A 12,797-nucleotide genomic window follows, 5' to 3' on the forward strand; every position below is an offset into this window, starting at 1 on the left:
TACCAATTTGAATTTCCAAAGTAAGGAATCATTTTGTCCTCTATATCTGCTGACATTAGTCAGGTTCTCAAGAAGGAGGCAGCTCAGCATGCTTGTATGTGAGAGAGCAAGATTTGGAAAGTCCTGCATGGATTAATTACTGCAGAAAAGTAGGAATACTTTATAATTAGAAATTATAAAGTTCAAAGAATATATACCGATATCTTTAACTGTAAGCGCCTCTCTCAATTCTCATTTCCATTCTCAAAGGAAACTAGAACAAGAACAGAATTAGCAGAGATGACAAAACTGACTTGTTTGATTAGAGAAAGGACAATACCTACATTTATTATTGAGTGGAAACCCTTATGGACTTTCTGCTGAAAAAAGAAGAAAATGAACTTGTGATTTATGGGTTAGATGATTAAAAAGGGTAGACTATGGAAAGAAGGAAATTATGATGTAATTTTAGAGAGAAAGGGCAAAGTAGAAATGCATTTATAACCTCTGTTAAGAAGATTGGAAGCAGCTTCTTTACAACCTTTTTTTAAAAATTTCTTTCTTTTTCCTATGTTCTTTCTTACCTATTCACAATTTTTCTCTTATTTCCTTTCTAAAATTTGTATTGCTTTCATCTTGTGAAGTATCTCTTTCATAAAAACTATATATATTTTTTTAAAAAAGGAAACTGGAACAAGAATATTCAACCTGAAAAAATGACTTCTGCGGTTTCTCCTTCTCACTCTTTCTCTTTCTCTGTATGTTTGTTTATACATAGCAGTGAACAAAAAAAGAGGAGAAAGCTTTTTGAAAGAGATAATAGCAGGATATCTATTAACAAACAATTTGGATAAAAGTCCATATTGCTGATCCATAAAGTATAATAAGAAATTGAAATCTTCGGATGTTCTAAGTTACAATTTGCATAAGAAGTTACTGGGATTTTGACAACAGATTCGGGAGATGTACAGTTCTTGTTTGAAATAAATAAACAAACAAATAAACAAGCTACCAGAATTCTACCCAGTTCATGTAACTGTCTTTCTAATCCAGATATTGTAATTCATCCTCAATAGTTCAGGAATTATTTGAGAAGTGATATATCATGCATTTTAGAAAAATAGAAACAAATAAAACAGCATCCTTGCAATCAAGAATGGGAAAGGTGTTAGGGACTTTGACAGCAACTTTGTGAATTAGGAATGCATTTTTTTTCTTCTCTGACTTGATGAAAAAGGTTGAACCTTTATTTGCAGCATGGTAACAAAATTCCACCAGCACGCCCTTGCCCTGGCCTTTGCTGTGAAGGAGGTCAATGAGAATCCCCAGATCTTCCCCAACGTTACCCTTGGGTTCCATATCTGCGACAGCTACTACGATGCAAGGCTGACTTATCGGACCACCCTGGACCTGCTTTTCAAATCAACTGGCTTTCTCCCCAACTACAAATGTGCCAAACAGAGGAACCTGATAGCCATCATTGGAGGCCTTGGTTCTGATACCTCTTTTTATATGGCAGACATTCTGGGTCTTTACAAGATTCCACAGGTAGGATTGTGCATTAGAATACATGGAATTTTTTTTTTTTCTCACATTAAACTGCTGGTGATTCCAAAGGAGGGAAGGCTGTCAATGGACTAAAAATGATAGCTGAAATTCCATTATGGACTAATAATTTTGGGGAAAAAATCCCAAAGAATCATTGACTTTGGTTCTCTATGCATTGATGAATTGCTTTAAGAATCAAAGCAAAATCAGACATATGGAGGTAAAGATCCTACTACGGTTTTATTTTTCCCTTACTACATTTGTATCTTTTGTTTTAGCTCACATATGGATCGTTGGTCCCTCAGAAGATTCCTCACACCCCAGTCCATTCCTTGTATTCCATGGTCCCAAATGAAGCCCACCAATACTCTGGAATCATCCAGTTGCTTCAGCATTTTGGATGGACTTGGATAGGGCTCATGGCCCTGGATAATAACAATGGAGAGAAATTCTTGCAGGCCCTGGAATCATTGCTTGCCCAGAATGGAATCTGTACAGCTTACACAGAACGAATCCCATCTGAAATTAGTTTGGATAACTTGGAACAAATTATTGATATAGCATCGTATATACGTGTTCCTTTAACTGATCATAAAGTCAAGACATTTATCATTTATGGAGAATCAGTGACAATAGCACGGCTGAGAGCCATTGTATTTGTGCGAGACCCTGCCAATAAAGAAAAAGACTCATTTAGAAAGGTGTGGGTCATGACAAGTGGGATTGATTTCATACTCCCAGGCCTTCAGAGAGGTTGGGATCTTGAGTTATTCCAAGGAGCCATTTCCTTTGCAGTTCACTCAAGAGAACTTCAGGGATTCAAAGCATTTCTTCAGACCGTAGAACCTTCCTGGGCTCAAAAAGATGGTTTCCTTAAGGTGTTTTGGGAGCAAGCATTTGACTGTTTATTCCCAAATCCAGACATGTCGGTAAAGAATAATGAAATGTGTAGTGGGGAAGAAAGGTTGGAAGATCTGCCTGGACCTCTGTTTGAAATGAACACGATTGGACATAGCTACAGTATCTACAATGGTGTTTATGCAGCAGTACATGCTTTGCATGCCATGTTCTCATCTCAGTCCTACCAGAGATCCATCTTGAGGGGCAAATCTGCTGAACTTGTTGAACTTCAACCTTGGCTGGTAATGGCATCAGAACAGGATTCTTTTTGTTTCAATGAGCTCATTAAACTTTCCCTGTACTTTGTCAGCAGCTGACGATTTATGAATAGTCATAATCATTCTTTCCATTGGTATGAAATATAATTTCATACATTTGGAGTCTTAAAAAAATATTCTGCAAGGTGAAACAATGTGGTCTTTTTCTATATCAGTCTACCTCTGAGATTTGAAACACAAGATAGAGAGAGAAATGAGGATCCTACTGGCTTAGCCATAGAATAATGTAGGAAATTGCACATTTGTTCTTAGCCAGAAGAACATACAGTAGGGTATAAATGATATAATGGTTTTTAACAACCATTCTATATTTGCTTCCACTTATTTGAAAAAGGTAAAACTCCTCTTCAAAAACCTTTTAGTTGGTTCTGAGTGCTTTGAATCATTACGGGCAAGAGATGCAGGGGTGGACAGAAGAGAAACTTGCCTGAGGTTCATTTGAGTTCTATGAGGCTCATGGTCACGACATTTCTTGATAGAACTTAATCACTGAAATTAGTGAGGCAGGATTGTGTCACCATAACTGCAAGCAGAAATGAAATCTCTGACTCATTGTTAACCTCTTTTGTTTTCCTCTGCATAAATGATATATCCTTTCTTTCTCTCGGCTTTCCACTAGCTCCACCCGCATCTTCAGAGGGTTTCCTTCAACAATTCAGCTGGTGACACAGTGTCTTTCAATGAGCAAAAGGAAATGAGAGGTGGATTTAACATTGTGAACCTGGTCATTTTTCCAAACAGGTCCTTTCACAGAGTGAAAATTGGACAGATAGATCCAGATGCACCCCATGGAGAAGAATTCACAATTAGTGAGAATATGATTATGTGGCACAGAATCTTCAATCAGGTGTGGATCTGTGGCTTCTTAGAGGGCCCTCCTTTCTCCAGATGGTTTATTATATTTATTCCACTTCAGATCAAATCTGGGCTACTGAACACACATGGCATTGCCAGACTTCTAGCACCTTATACAAGAAGTCTTCCAGAACATTTGCATCATTGCTTCTACTTTCTCTCTCTCCCCAGTTCCGGATTTTGATCAGCTCTTCTTTCATCCATTACCCTGTAGAAGAACAAATTAATGAATCTCTTTCCTTTCTGTTATCATGATTTTAAGAACTGGCCAGGTACTCCAGTCAGTAAAAGTTCCAAAAACCTATGGAAAAAGGAGGAAGATACATATTTTGTTCTCTTCTTTCCTGAGCTTTTCTCCCTAATTTACCAGACAACAGAAGGACAAAAGTGTCTCCAGAAACTGCTTGCCCTTATGTTAATACTATATTATGTTTATTATCAAAGCTTAACAGAGATGTGCCAAAAGGCTGTCACTGAGTCACTCTCACCATGTTCCTGCTGCTGGTGACATCCTGATCCCCCTTTATCCACCATTCAAGTGGGAGATCTTCTCTAAAGAACATTTGGACCTTGATTAAAATGCAAATGCAAAATATGCCGCCAGAACTCAGACTGTAGAAGCTCTGTTTCAAATATTGGGTGCAACATTCAGGTTTGAAACTGCTGCAGCCCATTTCTGAAGTCATTGTGATTTCTGTATATGGCCTTCTCTTGTCTTGCTCAAATATTGGGGGGCTGTATGGGGTACATTTTTCTCATGCCAGTTCCTTTCCTATTTATGGTCAGGTCTGTCCCCTTTCAGTATGTAATGAATGGTGCCGTCCTGGAAACCTAAAGGAAAAGAGGGAAGGAGAGAAATTTTGCTGCTATGACTGTGTTCCCTGCCCGGAAGGGGAGATTTCAAACAAGACAGGTACAGTACATCCTCCACTGTTGTGACAGTCCCTTCTTTCTCAGTCTTTCAGCAATCATTGAAGCTGCTGGATCAGTTAGCCAAGCAGCTTAAATGATTGCTGTATTTTTAGATTGCTTATAGAAAAATAAATCTGCCTTATTTGTCTAGATTGTTCTTAACATTGTGCATCCATTTGTAAAACAGATAAAGAAAGAATAAATAACATTGATGCAGAAATTGCTCTTTTGGATTAATGGCGGAGGAGACCCCAATTTAGAAGACCTCAGCCAGAAACACAAAATTCTATTATATTTGTATCATGTTCCATATCTTTTGCATAATGATGACCCTATGCAAATAATATCATTTGCATGGTGAGATCATCATAGAAAGGAAGCAAAGTGATGGAAATTATGTCTTTTGCATAGCGGCATCTTTGCAGCTGATATACTCTCCAGTTTCATGGAAAATCAGGAATAATGGAGACTTCACTTACCCATCAACATATGCACAAATACACAAAGACATTAAAAGCTATATTCAACTAGCATACATGCATTAAGGTCTTCTACCTAAAATCATGATCGGTAGCTCTATAATGTAATTCACCAGCCAGTTATGTCAAGAAAAATTAGGAATAGAATACAAACCAAGCCAAGACTGATTAATATGTAGCACCTAAGAAGAACATCCATTAAATAAGCAATATCCAGTTTGCATCAAACAGCTTTTAGTTCAGTGTTGGCATTCAGTGTTCCACTATGTTTTATCACAACAGTTGTAATAACATGATTTGCTATTACAACTATTTCCCTTGTGAGTAGGAAGGAATCTTCATTTTGACACCAGGCGTAGAATAGTGTCACACCTTGACATCCACCATTGCCCCAGATGCACATTCAGTCAGGGAGAAAACTGAACCATTTTGGAGGCAGCCTACATAGCAGCAAGGGCATTGAAATTCCCCATTCCCGTGGAAAGGATTGGTGATATAGTAGGCCTTTTTGCACAGAACATACTGCTCTATTCACAAGCTGCAGTGTCAGCTTTCTTTCCTGGCTTAAAACTCAACATGCCACCATGTTATGCAACAGTTATGAAGAAAGGTATTCTAGAATGAGCAGTTCTGGTTACTGAAGAGATCCAGGCCTGGTGGAACTACCTCAGCCCATGACGATGTTCCAGCTTAGAAACTGAGAAATGTACCAATAGAACAGGGAACAGTTTGACATCTATCCCTGCCAATTGGATGAGGGGTAAAAAAAAAAAAAAAAAAAACCACTGATAAGAGGAAACAGACCTATATAAGAGCTTATCAATCCAGCCAGTTTAACAGTGTTATCCCCAAGGGGGTAACATTGCTAGGTTTCATCACAAGACCAGCAGTGGTTGCAGTGATGCCAGTGCTGTCTAATGTCTGCACTAGGACAGGCAGACTTTTTTTGGAGGATGGGGGCATTCGTTCCTATGAAACCCTCTGACAACATAGGTGGGGGTGGTGATGATCAAGCTGTTAAAAAAACAACAACCAGGGCTGAGAATACCTCAAAAACTTTTTGGAAAAAGTGCTTTTGACTTTTCTAGGAGCACAACAACACCTTGCTGCTGCTATTTTTCAGTTTTTCATGAGAACCTGAAAATACAATGTGCTGGTGCTTTACGCCTTCCACATTCTTAGTGGATGGGGTCCTTAAAGAAGCAGCAACTTTTTAATAAGTCTTATGCTTATGTGAAATCCAAAGCAATTCATGTATGTTTGGTGCCTTTGAATCCATGTTGACTCCTGGCAACTGCCTGGACAAGTCTATGCAGTTTTCTTGGCAAGATTTCAGAATTGGTTTGCCATTGTCTGCTTCCTAGGGCTGAGAGAGAGTGACTGGCTCAAAGTCACCCAGCTGGCTTTGCACCTAAGGTGGGAATAGGACTCAGAGTCTCCTGGTTTCTAGCCTGGTGCCTTAATCACTAGGCCAAACTGGCTCTCATGTACATGTACATGTACATATACATGTACATATACATATACATATACATATACATATACATATACATATACATATACATATACATATACATATACATATACATATACATATACATATACATATACATATACATATACATATACATGATGGTTGATGTTACAATAACTCAACTCAACTTTTAGATGATCTCTGGCATGGGCGGGAGGGTGCTTTTGTGTCCATCCTTGACTTCCTTGACTTCTCAGAGGCTTTTGCTACCATCGACCATGATATCCTTCTGGACCAACACAGAGGATTGGGGTGGGGGGGATGGTGTTGTGCTGGTTCACCTCCTTTCTGCCAAATTGGTTCCAGTCAGTGATGATTTGGAAGGAGAGATCTGGCCTTGGCCCCTGATATATGGGGTACTCTCTCCTCTCCTATTTAATATCTAATGAGACCACTGGGTGAGCTCTTCCATTGCCATGGGTTGAGGTACATTATACATCTCGGCTCCTGGTGAATGAAACGATGCTGTGGATTTCTTATCCTGCTGCCGGGAGCCCGTGAGAGTCTGGATGGGGAACCACAGGCTATAAGTGAACCCTGGGAAGACTGAGCGGCTTTGGGTTTTGAACCCCTTTGGTTCTAGGACTTTACCATGTTTGTTATTGGATGGGGTTGCCCTGCCCCAAATATTCCTTGTGCACAATCTGGGGGTCCCCTTGGACTAATGACTCCTGCTTGATAAGCAGGTGGTAGTCATGGCTAGGAGGGCCTTTGAACAACTTCATATTGTGCACCAGTTGTGCCCATTCCTGAATCAGGGGGACCTACTCACAGTCACTCATGCCCTGGTCACCTCCCAGTTAGACTAGAGCAATGTGCTCTACATGGGGCTGCCCTTGAGGAGTATCCAGAAACTTCAGCTCATGCAAAATGCAGTGCAAACAGTTATGTGTGTTTCTGGCAGAACACATGTCATATGTCTGCTTCGTGAGCTGCATTGGTTACCAGCTTGTTTCTGGGTCCAAGTCAAGGTGCTGGTGTTGATATTTAAAGACCTTCATGGCATGGGTCTGGGTTACTTGAGGGACCACCTCTCCCCAATTTCATCTGCCCGTCCTACCAGATCTGGGAGAGAGGGCATGTTATGGGTTTCGATGCCTAGCAAGCTACATTTGGTGGGCCCTAGGCAGCAGGCCTTTTCTGCTGTGGCACCACACTATGGAACCTTGTTACCCTGGAGGTGAGGTTGGCCTCATCACTGTTAAGCTTATCGAAGTCACTCAAGAACTTCTTGTGTTAGCAGGCCTGGGGACCCCAGGGGACAGTGATCTAGTGAGGTGGCTCCATTATTTTTAACATCCCTTCTTCTATTATTTTCAGTTTCTAAAATGTTTTTATAATTTTTAATTTATTTATTGGGTTTTTTTTTAACCTTGTTGTATGCCGCCTAAAGTATGCCAGGTAATACATTAAGGAGATAAATAAATTCCTTTCCTTCCTTCCTTCCTTCCTTCCTTCCTTCCTTCCTTCCTTCCTTCCTTCCTTCCTTCCTTCCTTCCTTCCAGATATGGATAATTGTTTCAAATGTCCAGAAGATCAATACCCAACCAAAGAAAAAGATGACTGCATCTACAAAATTGTAATATATCTTTCTTACAAGGAACTTCTAGGGATTTCTTTAGCCTCCACTTCTGTTTCACTGTCTCTGACCACTGCTGTCATATTAGGAATATTCCTCAGGCACAGAGATACCCCTCTGGTCAAAGCCAACAACTGGGACCTCACCTACATTCTCCTTATCGCCCTCCTCTTCTGCTTCCTGTGTCCTCTCCTGTTCCTTGGCCAACCCAATGAACTCACCTGCCTTCTCCGACAACCAACCTTTGGTATCTTCTTTTCCGTGGCTATTTCTTGTATCTTGGCCAAAACCTTCACTGTGGTTGTAGCTTTCATGGCTACCAGGCCAGCCTCCAACATGAAGAAGTGGGTGGGGAAAAGGACGGCAACCTCCATTGTTCTTTTCTGCATCCTCATTCAAGTAGGCCTTTGTGCCATCTGGCTAGGAACTTTCCCCCCATTCCCACAGTTGTACATGCATTCCATGACTGAGGCCATCATCAAGGAATGTAATGAAGGCTCTCCAGTCATGTTCTCTTGTGTCCTAGGCTACATGGGCTTCCTGGCCCTTGCCAGCTTCTTGGTGGCCTTCTTTGCTCGCAGATTACCAGACAGCTTCAATGAAGCCAAATTCATTACCTTTAGCATGCTGGTATTTTGCAGTGTTTGGGTGTTGTTTGTTCCAACGTACCTGAGCTCCACAGGAAAATCCTTAGTGGCTGTGGAGATCTTCTCCATCTTAGCTTCCAGTGTTGGATTGCTCGGATGTATCTTTTTCCCTAAATGCTACATCATTATGTTGAGACCTGAGCTGAATATCAAGGAGCAGCTAATAAGAAGAAAGGATTGACGAATTAGGTTACTTTCTCATACAATGTTCATTAGTATGAGTAAGCTTTTGAGAACAAAAAGTTCAATGTAAGCTTAATTATAATTGCCTGAATATTATTCAGCTTCCTTGGCAAGAGGTATGAGCAGAATATCAAGGGGATGCTAATAAAAAGAAAGAATTCAAGAATTAGATTTCCTTACTTTTTCATATGGTGTTCATTAGTAAGAGTAATATTTTGAGGTCAAAAAGTTAATTATCATCAATTATGTCATCAATTATATTTGCCTACTATTATTCAGCTTATTTATCAAGTGGAATGTGCAATATGTCAAAACCTGTCTTCTGAGGCAGCCTAGTCTCACAGAAAGTCTGCACTATTCCTTCAAGGCTTTCTAAGGTAATTTACACATGTTTGTGGATATGCATTGCATATAACACCAAGAGAAGTCCTGTCTGTACATGCTCAGATGAACTGGGAAGATCTTTGAGCCTTTCAGTGGGTATGTCTGCCTGAATTTCCTTTACAAATTGCCCCCTCAAATGTTGTTTCCCAGCTTTCCTCCCAGGTTCTCTTTTATTGGGTGTTGGCATTGCAGTCAGCCCATTCTCAGGGTTGTGCTAATTCTCAAGAAGATATTTCAGGTCAACAAAACTTCACATAAACTTTCAACATGATGCCCAGGAGTGAAGCCATCATGTTGCCTTGCCCTGCTCTGCTTCAGAGCTCTCCTGCTTCTGTGTCTCAAGTTATGGAAGAAGTCAAACATTTCAGCAGAGCCCCTTCTGCAGAAATGCTAGCCAAAGTACAACAAGGCTGGATGTTTCAACAAACACTGTGAGATTCCTCATTATCTGCAATGAAAGCAGCCAGCTTGAAGCACCCTTGGCAGGAATTCTGGCTTTTTCAGGCTGCTCAGCTTTCCTGGGGTTGCAGACTGCCTATTCTGAAACATCTGGTGCACTGCTGACTAAATCTTTGGCAAGTGCTGTGGAGAAGCCTCCCCTCCCCTCCCCTCCCCTCCTCAATACTGCTCATCAAAGCCTTCATGAGTGAATGGTCTTTCCTGCTGGATGACTGACACAGACTATCAGGCATCGCAGAGCAACCAACCTGTGATGTCCCTTTAGAAAGCACTGAGGGAGAAAGCCAAAAATTACCTTCTCTTACAGGTCAGTTCCAGTGCAGTGATCATTCATCTAAGTTTGTTTAATGAGTATAAACCCAAAGTGACCCCATACTGAGAGAAGCAGAAAGATGAAAGTGGTAAAGAAAAACTCCAGAGAAAGTGGTGCACCAAAGCAAGCAAGCTGAAATCATCTGAAACTAGAAAAAATGTAATGACAGGCAAGAGCAATGAGTCCAATTTAACAGCTGACCAGCCAACCAGCTTAAAGAAAATGACACCTGAAATGATGTGTGATGGAGGGTCACTGGAATGAGAATAAATGAAGAGCTATCCAAAGGGCTTGCTGGAAACCCCCATCCATGTACATAGTCATCTTCTCCAACATCCCTTGCATTACCTGGCCAGTATTAGAATGGGGCTTGGTGAATATGAATATCTGAGTTTGTGAAGCTAAAGCAGTCATAATCAATAAACTAAAAGGTTAATGAAGACTCTGTATTGGATTGTTTTTATACTTCACTGATATGGGTCAAATCACCTCCACAGTGTGAATTGGTTTATTGAAGTGAGTCACAGTAATTTTAAAAGAGGTTCAAAGACTTACCAATTGGAAAAATGCTGATCTATGCCATAGGAATTAAATTAACTGAAATAGAATTCTGGCTCTCATACACAGGACTGCTTTAAAAAATAAAATTAATAATGAAGGTCAGAAGTGAAATATTGTGAAAAGAGATAAGGAACCTCTAGAATCAAATGATGTTTGACAAATTGTATAAAGGTACAGATGTTTAGAGAGAAGTAAATTTTTCAGCCCAGCTCAGAGGCACCCTGTAGCTATCCTTGGTGAAAGGAATTAAGGAGGGAGAGAGAGAGAAGGAAGGAAGGAAAGAAGGAAAGAAAGAAGGAATGAAGGAAGGAAGGAAGGAAGGAAGGAAGGAAGGAAGGAAGGAAGGAAGGAAAGAGACAAAGAAAGGATTAGACCATGTTAATATTTGGATTAGAAACAACCAGGAATTTACAGGGATGTAGGCTAGATTGGGAAGTCAAGCCAATATCCCAGAAGCAGAAATGAGTAATTATTTCCATATGTTGTCAGAAAAACCATGTAGAATGTCAAGGCTTAGTGAAAGGTAATTGTGGTGAGTTGTGGGTAGGTTTTGAGTCCCACAGTTTGCTTTTGTGTTCTAGGTGCAAAGGGATACAACATTTTTTTCCAGATTTCAGGAAAGAGTTGCATATTTGTGGGGATAATCTACTCATTGCAGCTGCTTACTGATATAATTTCATTTATTTTATTTATTTATGAGACTTCCTATTGATCCAAATGGTACTTTCTGTAAGGGGTTCTCAGTCCAATAATATACAGAGGAAACAAATGACAATTTTCAATTGATACCATAGTAGTAATCATTATCATAGGAATAATACAAGTTATCATACAACAAACCATACAATGACATCCTCAATAAACATTCATTCAGGTTTATTGTGTTCTCTAAACCATGGCTCCTGAAGGCCTTCCAGAAGAAGTGGTTTCAGAATGCTCCAGAATGCTGGAGGGAGGGTGCCTGCAGCATCAGGCTGCTACTTGGGAGGGGAACCACATGAGAATGTCTGCTCCTGAGCTTCCTCTTATTAATATCACTATATCTCAAATGTAGAACTCTCACAGGCACTCAATTTGCACATCTTGACAGGCAGGTTCTACCTAAACGGATGGACTTGAAAGGACCCAACTTCATATCAGGCTTTTGTGAGTGATTTCCTTTCCAGAAATATTGTCAGCCCAACAAGGTAGGTTAGACTAAGAAAGCAATGCCATATAAGTCAGAACTACTTTTATTGTAACAGAATCTTATTTATTTAACTTCTGAATGTGCTTTTCCCTCCCTTTATCTTCATTTGAACTATGGAGGGGCTTGTCTGAGATGTTTTCTCACATCCTTTCTTGCGCTGGCTTCAAGACCCTCATATTTGACCATTGTCTTAGTAGTGGCTCTTCCTCCTGTCCTTCAAGACATTTTTAGGAGGGACATCTTTCTATGAACATAGAATTAAGGTGATACTTTTATTTATTTACATGAAATTTGATTGGTTGATTGATTCCCATAATTTATATCCCATCTAATTCTACAGATTTTGGATAGCTATATTTTTCTGTATTTGCTGTTGATTGAATATAATTTAGGACAATTTCAAGATAGTCAAAAGAACACAATAAATAATCCACAAAAATATTAACAACACAAAAAAGTGTGGCTATGACAGCAGTATCACAACTAGATAAGGATTAGGACTGCGCAATGCTTGGAATCCAACTTCCAAAAGGTTATTTGGAGCATATGGGAACACATATGAGTTGCAGCTTTGTCTGCAACTCTTTAAAGCAGCTGCATCTTTTCTTGGGATCACACGGCAGCTGCAAAGGGTAGCAGAATCATTCTAGGAAAATAATGAGTGTTTTATAGAGTTGCAAACAGGTGCTGCATTTTTGTTTCTGTATCTCCCATGCCCCTGTCCTTTCCCAAATAGTTTCTGAAGTATTGCATAGCTGAAATGTCAGAGTACTGTCCCCATTAATTGAAGGAGGAACCTGTAGTTTTGACCCAAGTGTTCTCTTCACTTCTTAATGGACCATCAATTGATTAACATAGAGATTCTCAGACTGTAAGTCAGGACCACAAGGATGATGAAAGCTAACTTAGAAGGAGGTCCCATTTAAAGTGAATGAATGAATGAATCTAAGGCAAAGTAGTTGGATTCAAACTTTTGAATTTTACTTTATGAAATCTT

General features: G+C 39.9%; 1 protein-coding gene across 1 annotated transcript; it reads left to right on the top strand.

Annotated features, from left to right (window-relative positions):
• The first annotated feature begins 1,236 nt into the window (after positions 1-1,236).
• LOC148215384 (vomeronasal type-2 receptor 26-like) lies at positions 1,237-8,892 on the top strand. Its single transcript, XM_088143688.1, has 5 exons — positions 1,237-1,527; positions 1,806-2,669; positions 3,325-3,552; positions 4,347-4,473; positions 7,991-8,892. Exons 1-5 carry the CDS (start codon positions 1,237-1,239, stop codon positions 8,890-8,892), a joined length of 2,412 nt encoding a protein of 803 aa, XP_087999814.1.
• Positions 8,893-12,797: the final 3,905 nt, after the last annotated feature.

Source organism: Python bivittatus, unplaced genomic scaffold, assembly GCF_059951505.1.
Source record: "Python bivittatus isolate LINGU-HERP-01145 unplaced genomic scaffold, Pbiv_v1 ctg000360_np1212, whole genome shotgun sequence".
Classification (NCBI taxonomy): domain Eukaryota; kingdom Metazoa; phylum Chordata; class Lepidosauria; order Squamata; family Pythonidae; genus Python; species Python bivittatus.

What these genes read in the sequence shown, in the direction of transcription:
- LOC148215384 (XM_088143688.1), top strand. Translation starts at nt 1,237, where the DNA reads ATGGTAACAAAATTCCACCAGCACGCCCTTGCCCTGGCCTTTGCTGTG. An exon ending in GTCTTTACAAGATTCCACAG is followed by an intron (nt 1,528 to 1,805) that starts GTAGGATTGTGC and finishes CTTTTGTTTTAG; the next exon opens with CTCACATATGGATCGTTGGT. An exon ending in TTGAACTTCAACCTTGGCTG is followed by an intron (nt 2,670 to 3,324) that starts GTAATGGCATCA and finishes GCTTTCCACTAG; the next exon opens with CTCCACCCGCATCTTCAGAG.